The sequence below is a fragment of the Trichomycterus rosablanca genome, chromosome 3, assembly GCF_030014385.1.
Source record: "Trichomycterus rosablanca isolate fTriRos1 chromosome 3, fTriRos1.hap1, whole genome shotgun sequence".
In the NCBI taxonomy this organism is placed as follows: domain Eukaryota; kingdom Metazoa; phylum Chordata; class Actinopteri; order Siluriformes; family Trichomycteridae; genus Trichomycterus; species Trichomycterus rosablanca.
In genome coordinates, this window is record NC_085990.1 from 13899300 (window position 1) to 13923397 (window position 24098).

Below are 24098 nucleotides of genomic sequence, written 5' to 3' on the forward strand. Positions count from 1 at the left end.
AATGAAATGGTGTCATGGAAAATTGCTGGAACATTTGGGTGGGTCTGGTGCTGGTTGCTATTTACAAGTCCACTGGATAAAGCTTTTCCTTCCGTTATTTTTGGTTTTGGTTATTTTTTGGTATACGGGTTTTTGGTTTGGTTGTCACTGTGAGTTTTTTTTTAAAGTTTACCTCTATCACATTTTTGGTTTAAAGTTCTCCAGAGCTCAAGCCAAACTGCTGTTCTGCAGCACACAATCAGTTTTCTTTCATATTTGGCTCAAGGATCATTAAAGATCAGATTAATCCACTTATTTTCTTCCAGTCCCTGCAGTTCGTTTACTTTTTTTTGCTCTCCGGAGAAAGAAAGTGGAACAGTGGTGGCACCACTGAACCCCCTGTGTAGTTTTGTTTGTTTTTTTTGGTTTACATGTAAATCCCTCCACTTGGCTTTGTCTTGTCTTCGCCTGTCTCTTTGTCTCTCCCCTCGTCCACTTTGTAAATTTTTGGCATCATCGGAGTAAGAGAGAACAAGAGAGAGTGCAGAAGTCCAAAATCATCGCAAGTAAGAGGGACAGAGATGCTTTGGTTGAGAGCGGAAGGGTTCAGTTCCTCCTCCTGATCCTGTGATTGGCTTCCTTGAAGTGTCGCTCAATCTTGGCCCTCCACGAGATCGTGTGGGCTGTGTAGCAATTCGCTGGAAGAGCAGGAAGAAGCGGGGCTCGAGCACGGGGAGGGACTCATGCCGCCCACAAACAGTGCTATGCTGGGTTTGTGAATGGCAGGGTTGCCCAATCCGATGGCTGTGCCTGCTGCCATGGGCAACAGTGAAGGGTGGTTAAGAAAGAAGGAAGATGGGAGTCCTGACCAATGTCCTCCGGAACCACCAAGCAACACCTTGCTGGCACCTTCAAGACTGGAAATGGGGGCTTGGCCACCACTGGCTGCCAGGGCTGAAGACAAGTGAGAGAGAAGGAGTGATGAGTAAAATATATAAACTTGAATGGGTAATCAGAATAGCTACACAAGTAAAATAATCACAAACAAAACATTACATTTAATTAATAACCAAAAGTCATCAGACACCTAACATTAAAAACTAATTAATAACATCTAAGGAAATGAACAACACACCACAATGGCACAGACACTAATACACACACACATACATGCACAATGCAAAGCACAGCACAGCAGTCCATGGTTAGGATGAGATGTTCTTAATATTCTATATATACACCTTGGATTGTGGCGATTGGGTTGCTGCCACGCAGGGCTTGGTTCATTCCGGTGTTAACTCCAATCACTGTATTCCTGAGTCGCAAAGGCAAACACAGAATTGCAGATGCACACGCACACGCACACAAACAATAGAAATTGGCAATAGGTAAGAAGAATAGGGTAAAGCATTTAGACACATAGCAAAGAAATGGAAGGCATCAATAATACTTTTTTATAATTGTAAAGCGGAATTGGTTGCTGATCTCTATCAGTATTACTGCAGGACTTTTGTTTATCATTAGGAACAATCCTAATCTAGTGTGGGGGAGCTTTATAGCTTTGGTAATTATAATGTAATTTACAGTATAAAGACACTGGTGAGCCAAAACATTAGAGCTGCTCGCCTGTATACTGTCACAACAGCGCTGAATCACCATGGCATTGATTCTGCAGGACATTCAAAGAGGTCATGTGGTATCTGGTAACTAGATATTACCAGCAGGTTCTTCAAATTCTAGACTTGGCAAAGTGGATTGTCTTTGGCAGTGCATCCGTGGGTAAACAATGCATATGTGCGTGGCTGGCTAACAGGATTTGCCGGACCAGTCGATCTCATCCATTGCACCCATATCCAGTTCAGATGCATGCTTGCCAATTGTAAGCGCTTTCAATGGTAAACAGGAGTAAGCACGGGCTGAAGGGAAGGGACTCCTCATTTTTTGTCCTATTAGATATTGTGTATTATATAGATGATGAGAGTGAAGGCTAAAGATGATGCATTAAGTATTATAAGTATTTGGCTCTGGTGAGAGATTAAAATTGATTGAAAAAATGATTAATAAACCACTGTCCTGTTTATGATGGACTATCTGAGCGGCACAAGTCCAGACTACTGTGCACTGGTTACAGATGTTCAGTTTCATTATTTACTAGCCTGTGTACATAACTTAATATCGTCCACGGTGTGTTTTTTTTTCACTCTTTCACTTATTCCAGTGTGTGTTTACCTTAGATTTGTGGCAAAATCGGTGATGTAGTTAGACACGTCACCGTTCTTGTGACGCCATGAACTGTGAATGAAAAAAAGTGATATGCAAACACATTAACTTTCACTAATGTTCTAAAGATAGCAAGATTATGTTTGAATGAAACCATATTACAATTTAAACACTCCTGCATAGTAGTTTGTGCAACCTTTAACTGTCAACTTATCAGCACTAAGTCTTCTCTTATAATACTTCATCATAATACATAGTGAGATTTCATCTCTTTAGATCCTCCAGGCTTCAAGGTTACACTTTGAGCTCTGTTTTAAATGTTTAGGTCAGGGAACTGGGATCAACAATCCATTTTGGCTAATTTGGACCATTTTGGATCACATGTATGAACTATTTTTATCTCTTGGTAGTGGTAGCCCTATTTTCCTATTTTAATTTCCTGGTACTTCACAGAGTCCATTGGTTTGTGTGTCTTACCTTGTGTTCAGACTTAATGGGGTGTGAGTGGCAGGGACGGGACTGGCATCGCTGCGGGGAGATGGAGTCACAGGTGACGGGGTGGAGCTGGAGGAAGGGCCGGTGGGGGTCAACGGGCAAACAGAGGGCATAGTAGTGGCTGGCAGGAGATGCAGAGAGAAAAAAATCTTTACACTCTCAAACAATAATTGTGGGTTTATTTAACAGATTTGCTGACAAACTTGCTGACGCCTACCTGCTGTGCTGAGACTGGTCACGGCTTGGGGTGGTCCTTGACCTTGCATCTATAGAGAAGGTGAATGAAGAAAAGGATGGAAAAGAAAAAAGCAGGACTATGTTACAAGTTAACAGACTTTTTAGATATAGTTTAGAAAATACTTAGTTGTGTTTTCAGAGGTTTTGCATTCTTGGATGACAACTGCCCCCTACAGACTGGACATATTGGTTTGTTGGATGAGTGGTTGGTAGTGAGCGATCTGACTGCTGAATGTGCTGAATGTAGTACTGTGGTGTTGCTCTAACTGTGATGTGCAAAGCTAAGCTGCTTACTGAATCCTGAAACCTGGATCTTCAAACATACAGATAAGTGCACTGACTGTAATTGACTTTTTCTAGGCAATTATACTGTTCAAAGACTCCAAATCAAGTACATTATAAAGCCAAAAGTATGTGGACACATAAACTTAAGCTTGTTGAACATACCAATAGGCATTAATATGGAGTTTCCCCTTGGAAGTATAAATATAACAGGTTAAGGACAGAGTTATGTTTGCTTATACTGCTTAACCATATCTTCATGGATCTCACTATGTGCACATGGACACAGTCATACTGGAACAAAAACTTGCCTTTCCCAGACTATAATTTAAAAGCATGTCGACATATTTTTGCCCATTTGGTGTAAATACAAGCTTAATGTGCTCTGTTATGTTTGGTTTTTTTGCCCCACTCTCAGAATGCACCCTGCACTGCAATGGATCGGTGCTCTGTCCAGGGCGAATTCCACCCAGTGTTTCCAGATGTTAAATGGTCAGGATTTAAAGATTATTCATCAATTGAACTATTTGTGGTGAATTGAGGCAGTGTTGGTAAAACCATGATTTTTAAAGATATTGTCCCAGTTTATGTGTTCTTTATTCATTGACTGAGTCCGGTGCCACCCAGAAACACTTGGCAACTTATAGCAGAGTACCACTCATTTACTTATTTATACCTGGGGTAATTTAAAACAGCCAATCCACTGTTTGCAGTAAGTGTCTGGAGAAGACCCATCAAAGGACCTTCTCACAGACAGCAACCGGAGGCAAGGATCAAACCTCTGAACCCATGTTGCTGTGTGGCACTAGTTAATGTGCGTGCCAACTTTAGTTTACGTGTATGTATAACAGCAGAAAAGAATACACGTCATGCAGCCAATGAGTTATAAGGAACATTGTCTTTCAGGAGTTGGCAGAGGGGAAACATTTTAAAAGGAAACCTTCTGTAGAAAGAATGTGTTTACAATAGCATGTGACAAAGTGTCATGTGACACTGATGGATCCAATGGACTTATCATATGCTGTGAATGCCCCATGTCGTCATCTCAGTCACTTGCTAATAAATTTGCTCTGTTTAAGTGCTCATTAAGTAAAAACAACTTATAACTACTCTTATGCCATTTTCTGGTTTACATACACACACTTACATACATAGAAGTATGTAAAAATATTTTAAATAAGGCATTTTGTCAGTGACAAACAGTAGCGGCTCCTCACACCCGCAACGCCAGAAATGTGTCACCTGCTAATGTCAACGTAGGGTCAAGCAATGCAAAATAGATCAGCTCACATTCAGGATTGGTAAAGTGTGCACATGCAGGAAGAACCATTACACAGCTGTTAGTGGTGAGCATGAGGGTGTAAGGTGAGGATCAGGCTGGACCGTACCATGTGAGGGCTGTAGCATAGGGTTTTGTGCGAGACAGGCTGGGGTTGACTGGGCAGGGGAGGGGTGGCGCTGGAGGGGTTAATACGTTTCTCTTTCTGCCGGCGGTTGCAGAACCAGACGCGGATCACCTCCTTCTCCATTTTGAGCTGATCGGCGATGAGCAGGATCTCCTCTGAGGTAGGCTTCTGGTTCTAATCATGAAGAAGGTGATGCAAGATTATCAACATGTCAGTGCAAAGGATTTGTAAGACCAATATATTTATGAATATGGAAAATGAGCATATGCATCTGTTTGTATTTAATTATCACAATACAATGCATAAAATCTTTGCATATTTAGGTTTAGTTAGGAAGTAGCAATACGGAAAAGGTAATGGTTTATAACAGTAGACTGTTGTAGTCTAATGTGTAGAGCTTTGGGCTATTGAACAGAATGTTCTGAGTTTCAATCCCTGTGCAGCCAATGTTGGGCCCTTGTGCAATTCTGAATATGAAATGCAGGTTGAATAGTTTTTTTTATGATACTAAGTGTTAATTTTCTTACTGTGTTGAAACTGCGCTCCAGAGCCACACGAACGTTGGTCTCAATGCTGGTGCGTTTCTTGCGGCGACGGGAAGGCAAGCAGTCAAATCCTAGACACGGCGAGGACAGGGAGCTGGGACTCGGCAAGGTGCTGTCCATCGACATGGTTTCTGAATCAAGCAGTAACAGTACATTAGTTTACCAGATACGTCATCTGTAATTAGTACACTTCTAATTTTTAGGTGGTTGTAACATTGACACATCTAGACGCAACAACTGGTAATAACAGAGCAAAAGGCAGTGTTGACAAAACCATGATTTTTAAAGATATTGTCCCAGTTTATGTGTTCTTCATTTACTGGTTGGGTCCGGTGCCACCTGGAAACACTTAGAAATCCATCACACAGTAACACTCATTCACTCATTTACACATAGGGTAATTTAAAACAGCCAATCCACTTTTTACATGTTTTTGAAAGGTGAGAGGAAACCAGAGTATCCAGAGGAGAAAATATGGACCTTTTGATAGACAGCCAAAACCTCTGAACACATTGCTGTGTGGCACTTAGTTAATGTGTGTGCCACCTTTAGTTTACGTGTATGTATAACAGCATAAAAGAATACATGTCATGCAGCCAATGAGCTATAAGAAACATTGTCTTGCAAATTGTAACCTGTAATTAGTACACTTTTACCTTTTAGGTGGTTGTTTGTTTGTTTATTAGGATTTTAATGTCATGTTTTACACTTTGGTTACATTCATGGCAGGAACTGTAGTTACTCATTACACAAGGTTATATCGAAAACAGTCATGGACAATTTTGTATCTCCAATTCACCTCACTTGCATGTCTTTGGACTGTGGAAGGAAACCGGAGCTCCCGGAGTAAACCCATGCAGACACAGGGAGAACATGCAAACTCCACACAGAAAGGACCTGGACCACCCCACCTGGGGATCGAACCCAGGACCTTCTTGCTGTGAGGCGACAGTGCTACCCACTTAGCCACCGTGCCACCCTTAGGTGGTTATAACATTGACACATCTAGACACTACAACCGGTAATGACAGAGCAAAAGCTCTAAATGCCCATTAATTTGCATTTTAATAAACACACTTTTATTGTTTATTAGTTTTTTGTCGTCGTATAGTCTCTCCTCATGATTTTGAGTTGTTTCTATTATATACAGTGTATCACAAAAGTGAGTACACCCCTCACATTTCTGCAAATATTTCATTATATCTTTTCATGGGACAACACTATAGAAATAAAACTTGGATATAACTTAGAGTAGTCAGTGTACAACTTGTATAGCAGTGTAGATTTACTGTCTTCTGAAAATAACTCAACACACAGCCATTAATGTCTAAATGGCTGGCAACATAAGTGAGTACACCCCACAGTGAACATGTCCAAATTGTGCCCAAAGTGTAAATATTTTGTGTGACCACCATTATTATCCAGCACTGCCTTAACCCTCCTGGGCATGGAATTCACCAGAGCTGCACAGGTTGCTACTGGAATCCTCTTCCACTCCTCCATGATGACATCACGGAGCTGGTGGATGTTAGACACCTTGAACTCCTCCACCTTCCACTTGAGGATGCGCCACAGGTGCTCAATTGGGTTTAGTCCATCACCTTTACCTTCAGCTTCCTTAGCAAGGCAGTTGTCATCTTGGAGGTTGTGTTTGGGGTCGTTATCCTGTTGGAAAACTGCCAGAAGGCCCAGTTTTCGAAGGCAGGGGATCATGCTCTGTTTCAGAATGTCACAGTACATGTTGGAATTCATGTTTCCCTCAATGAACTGCAGCTCCCCAGTGCCAGCAACACTCATGCAGCCCAAGACCATGATGCTACCACCACCATGCTTGACTGTAGGCAAGATACAGTTGTCTTGGTACTTCTCACCAGGGCGCCGCCACACATGCTGGACACCATCTGAGCCAAACAAGTTTATCTTGGTCTCGTCAGACCACAGGGCATTCCAGTAATCCATGTTCTTGGACTGCTTGTCTTCAGCAAACTGTTTGCGGGCTTTCTTGAGCGTCAGCTTCCTTCTGGGATGACGACCATGCAGACTGAGTTGATGCAGTGTGCGGCGTATGGTCTGAGCACTGACAGGCTGACCTCCCACGTCTTCAACCTCTGCAGCAATGCTGGCAGCACTCATGTGTCTATTTTTTAAAGCCAACCTCTGGATATGACGCCGAACACGTTGACTCAACTTCTTTGGTCGACCCTGGCGAAGCCTGTTCCGAGTGGAACCTGTCCTGGAAAACCGCTGTATGACCTTGGCCACCATGCTGTAGCTCAGTTTCAGGGTGTTAGCAATCTTCTTATAGCCCAGGCCATCTTTGTGGAGAGCAACAATTCTATTTCTCACATCCTCAGAGAGTTCTTTGCCATGAGGTGCCATGTTGAATATCCAGTGGCCAGTATGAGAGAATTGTACCCAAAACACCAAATTTAACAGCCCTGCTCCCCATTTACACCTGGGACCTTGACACATGACACCAGGCAGGGACAACGACACATTTGGGCACAATTTGGACATGTTCACTGTGGGGTGTACTCACTTATGTTGCCAGCTATTTAGACATTAATGGCTGTGTGTTGAGTTATTTTCAGAAGACAGTAAATCTACACTGCTATACAAGCTGTACACTGACTACTCTAAGTTATATCCAAGTTTCATGTCTATAGTGTTGTCCCATGAAAAGATATAATGAAATATTTGCAGAAATGTAAGGGGTGTACTCACTTTTGTGATACACTATATATACAGTGTATCACAAAAGTGAGTACACCCCTCACATTTCTGCAGATATTTAAGTATATCTTTTCATGGGACAACACTGACAAAATGACACTTTGACACAATGAAAAGTAGTCTGTGTGCAGCTTATATAACAGTGTAAATTTATTCTTCCCTCAAAATAACTCAATATACAGCCATTAATGTCTAAACCACCGGCAACAAAAGTGAGTACACCCCTTAGTGAAAGTTCCTGAAGTGTCAATATTTTGTGTGGCCACCATTATTTCCCATAACTGCCTTAACTCTCCTGGGCATGGAGTTTACCAGAGCTTCACAGGTTGCCACTGGAATGCTTTTCCACTCCTCCATGACGACATCACGGAGCTGGCGGATATTCGAGACTTTGCGCTCCTCCACCTTCCGCTTGAGGATGCCCCAAAAATGTTCTATTGGGTTTAGGTCTGGAGACATGCTTGGCCAGTCCATCACCTTTACCCTCAGCCTCTTCAATAAAGCAGTGGTCGTCTTAGAGGTGTGTTTGGGGTCATTATCATGCTGGAACACTGCCCTGCGACCCAGTTTCCGGAGGGAGGGGATCATGCTCTGCTTCAGTATTTCACAGTACATATTGGAGTTCATGTGTCCCTCAATGAAATGTAACTCCCCAACACCTGCTGCACTCATGCAGCCCCAGACCATGGCATTCCCACCACCATGCTTGACTGTAGGCATGACACACTTATCTTTGTACTCCTCACCTGATTGCCGCCACACATGCTTGAGACCATCTGAACCAAACAAATTAATCTTGGTCTCATCAGACCATAGGACATGGTTCCAGTAATCCATGTCCTTTGTTGACATGTCTTCAGCAAACTGTTTGCGGGCTTTCTTGTGTAGAGACTTCAGAAGAGGCTTCCTTCTGGGGTGACAGCCATGCAGACCAATTTGATGTAGTGTGCGGCGTATGGTCTGAGCACTGACAGGCTGACCCCCCACCGTTTCAATCTCTGCAGCAATGCTGACAGCACTCCTGCGCCTATCTTTCAAACACAGCAGTTGGATGTGACGCTGAGCACGTGCACTCAGCTTCTTTGGACGACCAACGCGAGGTCTGTTCTGAGTGGACCCTGCTCTTTTAAAACGCTGGATGATCTTGGCCACTGTGCTGCAGCTCAGTTTCAGGGTGTTGGCAATCTTCTTGTAGCCTTGGCCATCTTCATGTAGCGCAACAATTCGTCTTTTAAGATCCTCAGAGAGTTCTTTGCCATGAGGTGCCATGTTGGAACTTTCAGTGACCAGTATGAGAGAGTGTGAGAGCTGTACTACTAAATTGAACACACCTGCTCCCTATGCACACCTGAGACCTAGTAACACTAACGGGTGACATGACATTTTGGAGGGAAAATGACAAGCAGTGCTCAATTTGGACATTTAGGGGTGTAGTCTCTTAAGGGTGTACTCACTTTTGTTGCCTGTGGTTTAGACATTAATGGCTGTATATTGAGTTATTTTGAGGGAAGAATAAATTTACACTGTTATATAAGCTGCACACAGACTACTTTTCATTGTGTCAAAGTGTCATTTTGTCAGTGTTGTCCCATGAAAAGATATACTTAAATATCTGCAGAAATGTGAGGGGTGTACTCACTTTTGTGATACACTGTATATATATAGATTTTTTTTTTTTTTTATGAGACAAGAGCATGTAAATCTAGCCTTTACTTTTGGCTGATACTGCAAATTTTACTAGAAATGTTTTACATACATTTAAAATAGGCTAGAAATTTTAGGTAATCATTTTGGTAGGTACAACAGATCCAGAAAGTCACGAGAAACCTACTTAATTATTACAAATTTCATATAAATGTTCTAAAAACACTTTCTTTTGATTGCAGTATGCTAACAACACTTTTGAGGCTACATTTAAAACGCTGGTTGTCCAGAACTGCCTCATATAAACATAGTTTTTGATAAAATGACACTACTTATAATGCATTTTAATGTTCAAATGCATTTTTACAAAAATAAAAAATACCATAATTAATACTACTCGTGTCTCTGTGCTTGTTTTGTGGCTAAAATGGTTCCAAAAGTTTCCTCAAGTCGTTCGGTTTTTAAACCGTCATTCAAACCACAAGAGTGCGTACTACAACCATCAGTTTTACCTATGTTGTGAATGGCGCTATCTAGTGGCTGAAGTGTGAAACTGCATTTCATTGAAATAATGTTGGAAATCTAGCCAGTGCTACTTTTAGTATTTATGCGTGAAATTCAAACGCGCTGTGTTTATAACCTGACTGAAATTAAAGTAGCCCTAAAAAGGCATGAACTCACATATTACTTTAGTCTGTTTCCTCGATTAAAAATGTTTTAGGTTTCTCCACAACCCTTACAGATTTTAAATCACTTAAGACATTGGGTCTCAACCATTTTTCTCTTAGAACCCCCTTGCCAAGGGTTGTGATATTATTCTTATGCTTTCAGCAAGAATGACGAACCGTATTTTCAAAAACATGTTTATTAGCTTTTCTTGCTCATGGGAAATTCAATTAATTCATAATAAAGTAAAATATCATGATATTGCCTGAATTTGGTTGATGTAATGTGTTTAATTGCTAGTTCTTCAGCACCTGGGTCTAATTCAGCGGAATCTGCATCACCCACTAAATCAAAATCATTCGTAGTGTAATATTTGTCCATTCTCAAACACACAATGTAAGCTATAGGTGGTGTAAAATAGATTCATATCACATTACAAGAGATCTCCCGTATGCTAACAGCCTATAGATTTTCCTGTCCCATCACGTGATTATTTTTGCTTACCTCAATAAAATGCAACAGGAGCCCCACAACTAGTGGGCCCTGGCCCCTTGGTTAAGAACTGACTTAGGACATTAACATGAAATAACAATGGTTTGTTACCCTGAGATCTCGTGAACATAATGTTTTCTTATAATAGTGACATATATATTGTGTGATTGGAAGACAATAAATAAAATGTATTGTCAAATAAAATTAAGACAATATAAAAGAAAAATAGAACAATCATTTTATAATTACCAGCATCGTTGAGCCATTTTTCCAGAAGGGGTTTGAGTTTGCACATATTCTTAAAGCTGAGATTCAGGGCTTCAAAGCGGGAGATGGTGGTTTGACTGAAGTCATTTCCATACAGCTTACCCATAGCCAACCCCACATCGCCCTGCAGAGACAGAGGAGGTGGTAGAGAGACGCTGTCATTAATAAACATTATAAATTATTATACATTAATATTAAGAGTAGAAAGTGTGAATGTTCCCTCAGCTTAATGGTTCATACAGTACATGGGTTATGGTGTTACCAAACGTCATACCTCAAAACACCCTTTGGTGCCACCCAGGCATCTACAAGTTATATGGACACATGTAAAGACATTTTAATTGTAACTGCATGCAACATAGTCTGCGGCTCTCCTCATTTGGTAAAATGGGGTGTGTGTGTGCAGCGGCAAGTTACAATTGGAGGGGAACTGGATATGACCAATTTTTTATGTAAAGAATGTAAATCTATTAAGGCTCATGCTGACACCTTGGATATTTCACTAGAAATAATATATGCCACTTCTGAAGTTACTAGAAAGGTTATTATTTATTAATGATTTACTTAAGAAATTAACAAATTATTAACTTCAGAAAGCTCTACAAATTAAAAAGCTCAAATTAAAAAGGTGCAAGTAGATGAAGCCAGCACTAGTAAATTTGAACTCTTTGTTTTAAAGTATAAATAGTTAAGAATTTAATAGTTTCTGTTGTTTAGAGGTAGCACAACATGTAGGAAAGAAAGTTTAGAAACCTTATAGCATTTTTTCTGGACAAAGCTATTAACAATATAACCGTATTTGTACCTGTGTGAAGCCCAGTTTAATTCTCCTCTGTTTGAAGGTGCGAGCAAACTGTTCGAGCTCTTCAAGGTCACTGGGCTCCTCACTGTGAGAGGTCACAGGGGTGACTGTGTTGGCACTGCTTTCCATGACCTTTTCTCTCTGCCACAGACACACAAACCCAATGAAGATCCAATGAATAACAGTTGTAATCAGGAATGTTTAACCACATAATGGAAATAAGTATCTATAAAACCTTACCTTTCTATAGAGATATATTTTGTTTAAAATGAAGTATTTATTAGTTGGACAATGCAACATAGTATTGTAATAGTAATAGTAATGTAATATAGTAATGTAGTATTTAAAAATAGCAGAATAATTGTTCAACCGCTACATATTACTGTTGCTCTTAAAACCTACCTAGGTCTGTATGACTTAAAGTTAGGTTACAACATGATTAAGTCAATTGGAACTCAATACCCATAGAATACTAAGGCATTTTGAGGATTAAATGTTATCCCTTCTGTGGTAAAATTGAGTCTTGGTGATCATTTGACTTTTCAGAGAGGCAGTGATCCCAAGCATAGTTCCAAGTCAACCAAAACGTGGTAAGGAATTTGGTTAGATTAAAAATAAAGCTGTTGTAGCATGAAAACCATCAAAACTTAATGAGCTGGAAGGTTTTGCATGAGAAGAATGAACGACAATTCCACAAGAGGTGACAGAAGCTGCCTAGCACTTACCAAAATCACTTAATAGAGGTTAACGAGGCAAAAGAATGGTCAACCAATTACTGAGGCTGGAGGTTGGTATGTTGACTTTTCAAAATTACTTGGATGTATCAATAAGTTTTCTGATTGCAACTGTTTATATAAATGTTTTACCTGTGCTTGAAGTCCTAGTGTGGTATGTGCAGTGAGGAGACCCCCCTGGTTTTGTTGAGGTAGTGGAATTAGATTTGGTGTTGATAGCAGCCCTGAGGTAAATTAATATACATTTTCATCAAAGTGTTATTAGAGAACAATATTTTAAAGTATATATTTAGGAACTGGTACAATAAAAGGAGCATCAGTTATGATCCCACCTTGCTGCCCTTGCTGGGCCTGTGGCAAAAGGAACTGTGCAGGCGAGGGCAAAGGATGTCCGGGGACAAGAACCAACTGCTGCAGCTGCAACAATTGCTGTAGGTCCTGAGAATGATAGGGTCAAAATGTAAGGGTTAAACTGATTTATACACTTACTTACAACTAGGAAAAATTTTAAATAGCCAGTCCAACTGGTATGTTGGGAGGTGTTAGGAAAGAGAGTTTTGGGGTTCTGAGTTTACCTTTATGCCACCTCCCAAAATCAGGAAAAATGGTAAATCAACTACTGTAAATACCCTGTATGATTGAATAAATCAGTAAGTGTGTTTTTGGACACTAGAAACCAAACCCACCACAACCCTGATCAAGATGAAGCAATTACTATAGATGAAATAAATAAAAGTCATACATGAATACAGATGTGCAACGTATGTCAAAACACTATAATTAGTAAGTATAAAAAGAACAGCACAAGCAGTATCCAAACAGACTGTGTTAGCTGTTACCTGGGCAGTGAACTGGATTGGTTGAGACAAGGAAAGCTGGTGATGAGAGGGTGGGACCGAAGCTGCGTTTTGCTCCTGAGCATTCTTTGATTGGCCCTGCAGCTGGGGCAAAACTGTTTGCTGACTGTTCTGCTGCTGCTGCTGTGCTTGCTGCTGACTGGCTGCATGAGCTGCATGAGATTGCTGCACGGCTGCCGCCAGAAGCTGCGCCTGCTGGAGAAGCAACTGCTGCTGAGCAGGCAAGAGGGCCGTTAGCTGAAGCGAGAAAGGTAAAGAGCAAGAAAATGAGAAACGGAGCAGCAGTAAAAAAAAGAAATCTGGTAAAGGAAAAGAAGCAAAGAACAAAGGCAAAGGCAGGAGCTCTAAACATTTTAGTCCAATACTGGGCTATTATTAATCAAACAATATTTAAATCCAGAAAGCACAAGCACAACCATATGTACAAACCTCAGTAGAAAAAGGTTTGGGATACTATTGAAAATGCTAATAAAATAAATTAGGGTCACAGACATTCAGAGATCTCTCTAGACTCTTGCTCTTTCAATAATATCAATCACTGTAGAGGGTGAAATGACAATAATCCTTGAAATTGCTCATTAAGGAATGGTGTTGATGACCTCTTCTTGCTCATAAAGTACTAGGTCTTTTCTGGCTGTTCCTTTTTTACCAAAACATTGCATGTTCTTTAAAGTTTCTCAAAGCTTAACTGATTAGCTTCAAAACTGTTATTAACAAATAGGTTTAGTCTGGGATTTAGAAAACCTCGATTTAGAGTAGAGGCTCTCAACCTACAGCCTGTGGGCCATCTGGAGTCCCCGGTCAGTGCTGTAGAACAGCGTTTCCCAACCTTTTTTGCACCACGGACCAGTTTCATATAATATATAACTTCACGGACCGGTGGGGAGGGGAGAATTTAATATTATTTAAAAATATTGCTCACAAACAATGTAACATGAGCTTTTTTTCGCTGCAACGAGACACTGCTCCCATTGCTTTTCTAGCAATCTCTAATTATTTATACTTTCTGTGCGGCCCGGCAATAAATATCCCACATTTTCCACTATTATATTTTGAACACACCTTCCCCAAAAATGCTTTCCCATGAAATAAAAGTACATAATTTATTTTTTATTTAATTGATTGTAGACAGGGCGGCACGGTGGCTCGGTGGGTAGCACCTGGGTTTGATCCCCAGGTGGGCCAATCCGGGTCCTTTCTGTGTGGAGTTTGCATGTTCTCCCTGTGTCTCTGTGGGTTTCCTCCGGGAGCTCCAGTTTCCTCCCACAGTCCAAAAACATGCAGTCAGGTTAATTGAAGACACTGAATTGCTGTGTAGGTGAATGGGTGTGTGTATGTGTGTGTGTATGTGTTTCTGCCCTGCAATGGACTGGTCCAGGGTGATACTGTGTGCCTTGTGCCCATTGAAAAAGCTGGGATAAACTCCAGCGGTCCCACCCCCCACTCCCACGACCCTGATTGGATAAGGCGGTTAAGAAAGTGAGTAGGTGAGTGATTGTAAACACCGGTTAGGAATGGGTGTGGCTAAAACACCTAAACTCGATCATTACAACGGTTGTCCACATACTTTTGGTCATATAGTGTACATAGTCCTGTGTTCAACAGCATGAGAGCAGTGCATCTTACCCCTGCCAACTGGCCCCCTGTCAGCATTAGCTGGGGGTGCGGGAGGGTCGTTTGAGAAAGTGTGGTCTGAATAGAAGCTGGAGTCATTTCACCACACTCCTCCATCTTAGCCTGAAAAAATGACAAGATGTTTCTTGAATCCTGAATGTGGGAGAAATTATGAACAAATACTTAGTATACAAACATGAATTTGTACAGTCATTTAAATGCAGTTTGCTGGTACAGATTTATAAATCACTACCTGTGAGGAGTTTAATGTTTTCTCATGTTTATTTGAGTTTTGGGGGGTACTTTGTTATGTCCCATGTCTCAAAAATGTATCTAGGTGTGAATGAGTTATTTTCTTTTTGTTTTGTTTGACAGTGTCGTGTCTAGGAGTGGCTGTAGCAGTATCAAGACAGTGAATCCACATCTGGTCTCTCTTTCTTTAGACTTGGCCAAATGTGTCTATTGAGGGCCCAGCCAGGTTGGTGACACCACTATATCTCATTGATGGGCTTGGTACCTTATTATTTTTATTCTTGTTAGTGTATGTGGTTAGTGGAAACTAAGTGAATATCTGTGTGAGATGTTACACAAAAGACACAAGCAGACACAGTAAACACCAAACATGATGCCATTTACCTTGGTACTGGTGCTGAGCGTTGGCGAGAGTGAAAACGGGATTTTCATTGACTGAATCTGTTAGAGAAAAATAGACAAGCCAGTTAGACAAGCCAGTAAAGTGCATAAACACCGGAAATAAGATGCTATCAAAGGTTTATTTGAAAGATGGTACCTGATGATTAGAGTCTGAACCGTTCCTCTCTGAATCTAAAAAGACAATAATAGATTTTTGCATTATTTCATTTTTTTATTGTCACAATTTGGATATACTTAACCTCTGTCAGTCACACAACACACATGCTAACCGAGAAGGGCCACAAACTTGGCTCTCGGCGGTGAACTGCTATACCACTTGAGTGCCCATAATTTAAATGTACAGTGATACCTTGAAACTCAACGTCAGTTGGTTCTGGGATAGCGTTGTGTTTAAAAGGCGTTGAGTTTTAAGGTATTTTTTTCCCATAAGGATGTATGGAAAACCTGTTAATGTGTTCCATGGTCCTGTGGAGCTGCATATATTTTAGGCTTATGTAAAATACTGGGGTTGTTTTTGACACTGATACACTAGAAATAATGCAAGTATAATATCAAAACACTTAAATACAATTAATAAAATCAAAATCAATAGAAAAAACAATAAAACCTGCACTTTACGTTTACTTCTTTATTGTTTCCTTATGCTTCCTAATTAGTGGAGAGAATTTATGAGTAGTAATAATTAAGAGAGGTTTAGTGTTTCTATGTCGTTCTTTTAATACATTAATTCACATTAAGCCTTTTTTTATGATAAGCGTTTTAGCGTTTTTCTCTCAGAAAAGCTGATTCTTACAATTTCTCAGTACCTCGAGCTGTAACACAAGTTTAAAAGTGAAACAGTAAGGAAAATCCAGATAAACACAGATACATGTGGAGCTTTCAGACTGGATTTGATCGTTATTCCACACAAATGCAGATTCGCACTTGGATGATGATTTACCACACCGCTCAAGCCGAGCACTAAACAAAGCAGCAGTCGCACACATGTTGAGTTTAAGGGAAACGTTGAGTTAAAATGTACAAATGTCTTGAGTTTCAAAGACTTTGAGTTTAGGGGACGTTGAGTTACAAGGTACCACTGTATTAAGAATTTTTTTTACCAGTACTTTTTCATTTCTTCAAGTCTGTGTTTTTAAAACATGTAGAATGTAAAATTACTTCAACTGTTTTATGTTTTATTTTCATGGTACTTTGGTGTTTGAAAATGGCTAAAAAAACCTTTATACAGACACATAGACAAACACACACTGCTTACCTCCTGTGTTTTCCATTGGAGAGTCTGCTGCTGGATTTTCAACCTCTGTTGGCTTTGACATTCTGATGTCTACAAAAGAGAGCAAAAAAGTACATACAGTTATCACAACCATGTAAAGTTCTTAAGCATTAAAAAATAGCACAGTCTTCAGGGACAAAAAATGAAGAAGTATGGCTAAAAACCCTGGAATTTTCCAAAAAAATTCAACTTTCTAAGAGCATGCAAAAGTAAGAGAAGTTCCAAATTAAATGGGGGGAAAAGATTGTTACATCTGAACCCAATGGGAGAAATCATAGTCTCTGAGTTGTGACATTTCAGAAAGTTTGCACTCATTTCAGGCTAAACTGACTCAAAATAGCATGAGATGCTCAAACAAGCTAATTGGGACATACGTATAAGGAAGTAATAAAAATATGCAAAACATAACTGAATAACTGAATAACTGAATATACAACCTGCCCAACAAACGCTTGTGGTGACTTTACATAAGTAATTTGGATGTACATTAACAACAGTATTGTTTCTTTAACAGTATTTTATTTTATTACATTATGGCCTGGGGGCAGCACTGTTGCCAAACAGCAGGGACCTGGGTTTGATTTCCAGGTGGGGTGCTCCGTTTCCATTTTGTGTGGGATTGCATGTTCTCCCCGTGTCTGTGTGGGTTTCCTCAGAGAACTTCGGTTTCCTCCCACAGTCCAAAGACATGCAGTCAGGTTAAATGGAGATATTAAACTTGCCCCAGGAGTGAATGTGTGTGTGTTTGCTCTGTGATGGACTGGCCTTTCGCCCAGTGAATTGTGCCCACCGCAACCCCATAAAGTGGTGGTAAAACATACAATGAATGAATGAATGATTGCAATGCTGGCCAGCAGATTCGTGGCTTACTGTGCCTATGTGATTGGGACTAGTTTAACTGCACTTACAGATAAGTACATGGAACAGTAGTGTATTAGCCAGGGTCAAGATGAAATTCCACATTGTTAAAACAGGTCTGCCATGAATAAACTGCAACTTAAACACACATGATACTGTTCACATTCCTGTGCATGACAGGAATACCTCGGACAAGGTACCAACCCATAGCAGGGGTTCGGCCATTCATTCTTTGCCAAATTTAGCCAATAATGTCTGTGTAGATACCACATATTGTTGTGCCACACAAGCACTCTTTGTCTACAGTCAAGCCAGCTTAATGTTGCCATGGATTTAGAAGGTCCAGTGCTTTTTTAGCCCTGCTGAAAACTGAAACATCACTAAAGTTTCTGAAGTTTGTTAACTGCACATAACAGTTAGTACATGGAACAGTAGTGTATTGGGTCAAGATGAAATTCCACATTGTCAGTTTATGCTGAGAAATAACAGGTCTTCCATGAATAAACTTCAACTTAAACGCACGTGACACTGTCCACAGTCATTGCATTTCTATCAACCACTTTATTTCAGATCAGGGTCGTGGCAGGTCCAGTGTCACTGTTAAACACTGGAAGCAAGACAGGAATTTTCTGGACAGGGTGCCAATCCATAGCAGGGCTTCGGCCATTCATTCTCTTTCAAACCTATCCAATAATGTCTGTGTAGACCTCACAGTCCGCTATGCAACACAAGCACTCTGTTTACAGTCAAGCCAGCTTAAGTTGCCATGGATTTAAAAGGTGCAGTGCTTTTTTAGCCCTGAAACTGAAACATGACTAAAGTTTCTGTTTCTGATTACATTTTGGCTGCAACTATATTTTCTTATATACGTTTTATAATTGAGAAATGCAATATTTTTAACCAAAAATAGTTTACGTGTTTCAAGACTTGTTGTGTGGAACAAATCTGGTTTTATAAAAATTATCCAGTCTGGTTGACCCTGCGCTCTGACCCCAGCTTCTAAACAAGCTAGGCTATGCGAAGAAAAAATGTCGTTATTCTGTACGTCTGAATATGGATATATGACAAATAAAGGCCTTCTATTTTTTTTAAGTAATAGTTGCCTGACCTAGTCCTAAAAGGGCAGGTTTGTTTGTAACATAAACCACTCAACAAAGAAGAAAAGCATGAGCATTTTATGTTCATTTTAAGGAAACACATTTATATTTTAATGCATAATTTGTATTTATTTTTAACACACAGGAATACATTAAATATTGTACATTAAATATTTAAGCGGCATAACTTTTGCATCTGCCACATTTCCTTTCCCATTCAATATGTTAAATTCTGTAAATAAACAGTAACTGTCCAGTTTGTTTGTTTAATAAGATTTGAACGTCATGTTTTACACTTTGGTTACATTCATGACAGGAATGGTAGTTACTCATTACACAAGGTGCATCAGTTCACAAGGTTATATCAAAGACAGTCATGGAGAACTTTGTATCTCCAATTCACCTTACTAGCATGTCTTTGGACTGTGGGAGGAAATCGGAGCACCCAGAGGAAACCCACACAAACACGGGGAGAACATGCAAACTCCACACAGAAAGGACCCGGACTGCCCCACCTAGGGATCGAACACGGGACCTTCTTGCTGTGAGGCGACAGTGCTACCCACTTAGCCACCATGCCACCCAACTGTGCAGTAAAATGTGTTGTGCATGTGTTAGCTATAATTTTCCTTAGAAAATGATACAGTTTGACCAGGGGTGTCCTAACTTTGGTCTAATGCTGTATAGAAAATAAAGAGCACGTTGGGATATAAATACTGTTAGTACTTAATCATTTACAATCAAAAGACACATTCTGTCTTTCACATACACAACTTACTCATAATTTCTCAGACACACTCACTTCCCTTTCGTGAAACACATGCAAATAAGCTCAACGACTGACTAATTATATCGGCCACCTGCATATTAAGCGCACCCCTACTTTCTCTCTTTCAGATTTCTTCCTTGTATTTTGTTCCTGATTTTTAAATTGAACACTATTTGTTTTATACATGGGTCATGTGATGTCTGTATTGTCTATATGTGTGCACAGTAGTGAGTGAAAACAATCTCCTGTCCAGACATAGTTTTATCCAAATCAGATTCAGTTTCATTATTCAGTGTTGCTGAATAAACTAACAGTTTAAAGGCTCTATTTGTGTAGGTGCAAGCCTAATTTGCAGTTTTAACACCGATGTAGCCAATGCACCAACTAGCTGGTTGGACATGTGTCATATGTTTTTTTCTGCTAAATGTTACCAGCACTGGAAGTTTAAAAGGGCGCTAATTGAACTCTTTGTTGTCAGTTGTACTCTCAATCAGATGATGATTTTTGAAATTACACTAAACCAATTCTCATTCTGATTTTTCCATCTAAAAACCCAGTGTCAGTAGAAAGCAGTTTCATATTTTTTGTATGGATAGAGGCATTTAAATGTTTTTAAACATTAGTTAATTATGAAATAGTTATTAAATAGATATCAAAATCCAATTATTTAAAATGTTATTTTTTGTAGCAACATGGTAGCTCTATTAAATTTTCCCATCACAACCCTGATATGAATGTTAATAGTTGCTTGTTGGTTTTACTATTACTCTGTAAATGACCTATGAAATATTACTGTATATCGGTAGCTAAATGAAGAAACATACGGGGTCTTGCTGATGATTTTTGCTGATGATCTTGCTGATAATGTGCTTTTCCAGCAGTATTTTGGACAGGGAGGAAGAGCTGGAGGAAACCCCCAGTGCTGTCCCTTCAGTTCCAAGGCCACATTGCAGAAGTCTGCGCTCTGTGTAGAGTTCTTCCTGAAATTTTTACAATATTTCAAAATTGCATCATATACAGATGCTGATTTTTTGTGTTTAGGTTGCACGAGTGTTGCTGACTCAGTTAAAGGACATTAACAAAAATTCTGTACCTTCTGAGCTATCATCACCCCTAATAAGCAAATGGATTGTACATAAAGGACATGTTTTTGGAATTAAAGGAGTAGTTCATATTAGAAGACAAAACACATGCAGTAAAGGTTTTTACAGCTTTAGTTAACATTATTAAATCATAAACTTAATAAAGCTATATGTTTTACTACATCTCTATCCTGCTGCTTGGGCAGTTTTCAAAAAACTAATGTAAACTGGACACATAATAATGTTTGAGTCAACCGATGAAACTGACAGTTCCTGACAGTTCCTGACAGTTCAGGACAAGCTGTTAACAGTTATTTTCTAGGGGATGCTCAGGTGGCGCAGCAGTAAAACACCAGAGCTGACATCTCAAACTCTCGAGTTGGAATCTCAGCGCTACGCCTATATGGGCTCGTCCAACAGGTAGGGACTGGTGGAGGGGATTTCTCATAATTGCTGCAGTTGCAACCTCTGCTGGATGTTCAATGGCCATTCACAGAGACGAAGATAATGGAGATCGGCGTGACCGTCGATAGGTGATACGACGATATGAACCCGGCTCGTGCAGGTGAAATGAAGCAGTCGGCTGCTGCACACATGTCAGAGGTGGCGTGTGTTCAGTCAGGAGTGGAGGAAGCAAAATGCGATCAAGTAATTGGATACGAGGAAATAATAGTGGACATATTTAATAATTTACACTGAAAGAAAATAAGTATTTAGCCACTTTTGTTTGTGTCATTTTATTTACTCTAATCACCTGACAATTTATGGAGGATTTTAAAAAATGTATTAATGTGTATCAAAAGGACCTCTGAAGAATTGAAAATGTTATGCCAGGGAAAGTGGGTCAAAACCACAATGCCACGAAAAGCTAATTACTTCATACCTTAGATTGCGAGTGGTATCTGAAAACCAACATATCTCTGTTTACGTTTATAAATACAGTACATACTTCTTTCTGTTCATATCAATAAGTACAAAATCAAAATAAAATACACAGTTTGTCTATATTTGAAGTGGATATATAACATTATAATAAGAAATCTCTGGCCATAAATGACACGGCCAACAACCACTTAGAATGCCTTTGACCTCAGGGATGCTTCAGAAAAACTCAATTCATCTCTGCATCTAGAAATACAGGTTACACTGTGCTACACAAAGCAGAAGCTATATATCAACACCATCCAAAAACGTTGGCGACTTCTCTGGGGTCATGCTCGTCTAAGATAAATGGGGGTGAAGTGGAAACGTTTTGTGGTCTGACAAGTCCACATTTCAAAATGTTTTTGGAGTTAGTTTACATGGAGTTCTTTGGGACAAAGGGGAAAAGGGCCATGCTAAATTTTATAAATGATAACAAGGAATTGTCATGTGTTAGTGCATATGTCATGTAAAGGCACCAATAATGCTGAAGGTAACATTGGCATTTGGGACCAACTTAACAGTATAGCCATGCCAACAAGATGCTGTTCTTTATGTCCATCTCTGCTTATTTCAGCAAGACAATGCCAAGCCAAATTCTGCATGTACAAAGCAACAGCATTGCTTTGCAGTAAGAGGATGGGGGTCTATGGTGCATTATGGCGCACAATGTACTGCAACTAAGACCTTAAGGTGTCGAGCAACTAAAGTTTAATGTCCTTAGTTCCTAAAATATTACAGCACTTTGCAAATATGTATAATTTATTATTTATTTATTAGAGTTTTAACGTTGTGTTTTACACACTTTGGTTACATTCATGACAGGACAGGTAGTTAGTCGTTACACAAGATTCATCAGTTCACAAATTTAATGTCAAACACAGTCATGGACAATTTAGTATCTTCAGTTCACCTCACTTGCATGTCTTTGGACTGTGGGAGGATCCCGTAGGAAACCCATGCAGACATGCAAACTCTACACAGAACGGATCTGGACCGCCTGGAAACAAACCCAGGACCTTCTTGCTGAGATTCAACAGTGCTACCCCCTGCAAATATGTGTAATGGTGATATAACACAGCAGCATTAGGTTTATTATTAAGTTTGTAACTAGTGAAGCGTGTGATGCCCTGAGATGGACTGGCATCCTGTCTGTTGTTTCTGCCTTGTAAGACTCTTTGTGACCCTGATACAAATTAAACTACTCTTCTCCAATTATTCCTGATACATGACCACATTCTCAGTACGTTTATGTAATCGAATTAATGATTTTTTCTTCAGTGATCCGTGTAAAACTTATTCTGCTTATAAGTACTTTGTACTTTTAGAATTTGCTAGTAGAATTTACAGCAGTTTCATATGAAGTGATAACAGAGTAGATTAATGATGAAGCGTGTGTATAAATGTCTACTGCATGTCTCTCACTTCCCTCTCTATTTCCCCTCAAGCTGGGTGAGCACAATGTGTTAAACCAAACCCTTACTGTCAGATAGCTATTAATAATCACACATCAACTACACTACATACACAAACACCCACCCACCCACCAACACACACACACACACACACACACACACTCACACACTAGGTGTTATACACGGTGGCTAGTCTGTGTCACTTCTACTTCTATTGTCAATGCTGGCTTATATACATTAATTTGTAACACATAATTCTTTGGGTTTTGCAGATTGCACACAAACCACAAGTCATATTATTATTATCATAACTATAACTATAAGGTACAAATAAATTCTTGTTATATATCACTGTTCCATGAGCTTTGTAACAGGTCCAATCAAATTAGCCTTACTTGTATAGACACAAGAGTCACCAGATAAAGTCCTTCCTAATCACTAATAATGAATTAAGGACGCCATGTGTCAAAGTTAAATAACCACCAAATCATTACTCTATCTTGCTGTGTGTATATTTTTGATCAAGGAGGTAGTGTTTCAATTCTTCAGTACCAGAAAAAGAACACTTGCAGTAAATAAACTCACAAGACTGCTTTAACATCATAACATCATGTGTATGTAACCAATATAAACAGGTGTATGTAAACCTTTGACTTGTAGTACAGAAGAAGGCAGAAGAGAGGAAACTCTCTGTCCTTTTAACACACACACACGTGCACACACACACACACTCTTGTTTAGCTCCTACACACATACACTCGTTCCAACACAGTTTCATAAGTTCCACCTTCTCACATGCACATGTTCCAATACTGTATCATCATACAACCACTGAACAGGTCATCACTCACTCATTCACACGCAACACTTCCACCCGAGCAGGTGAATGAAACTGCCGCTCTGTGTTTCCACGGTCTTAGAACAAACCGGTTAATTTCAGTTTCTTTGGATTGAAGTTGAATATTCTTGTATGATTCAGCATTTTTCTATTTCTTAGCATTGTACCAAGTGCAAACAAAATAATTAAGACAGATTATTATATTATTAACCAACTTA

The 24098-nt window shown here is 39.7% G+C and overlaps 1 protein-coding gene across 1 annotated transcript in view; it reads right to left on the minus strand.

Annotated features, from left to right (window-relative positions):
* Window positions 1-433: 433 nt before the first annotated feature.
* The window catches only part of pou2f2b (POU class 2 homeobox 2b), a 65110-nt gene continuing 41445 nt past the window's right edge, over window positions 434-24098 (minus strand). Inside the window, exons 2-17 of the mRNA XM_062991867.1 lie at window positions 16883-16951; window positions 15764-15798; window positions 15610-15666; window positions 14986-15096; window positions 13342-13596; window positions 12835-12940; window positions 12635-12726; window positions 11772-11909; window positions 10949-11090; window positions 5147-5295; window positions 4602-4793; window positions 2912-2960; window positions 2677-2815; window positions 2209-2271; window positions 1221-1294; window positions 434-933 (exon numbers count right to left, since the gene is read on the minus strand). Coding sequence (XP_062847937.1) covers window positions 632-933; window positions 1221-1294; window positions 2209-2271; window positions 2677-2815; window positions 2912-2960; window positions 4602-4793; window positions 5147-5295; window positions 10949-11090; window positions 11772-11909; window positions 12635-12726; window positions 12835-12940; window positions 13342-13596; window positions 14986-15096; window positions 15610-15666; window positions 15764-15798; window positions 16883-16951 — 1973 coding nt within the window. The 3' untranslated portion in view covers window positions 434-631. The remainder of the gene's footprint in view (window positions 934-1220; window positions 1295-2208; window positions 2272-2676; window positions 2816-2911; window positions 2961-4601; window positions 4794-5146; window positions 5296-10948; window positions 11091-11771; window positions 11910-12634; window positions 12727-12834; window positions 12941-13341; window positions 13597-14985; window positions 15097-15609; window positions 15667-15763; window positions 15799-16882; window positions 16952-24098) is intronic.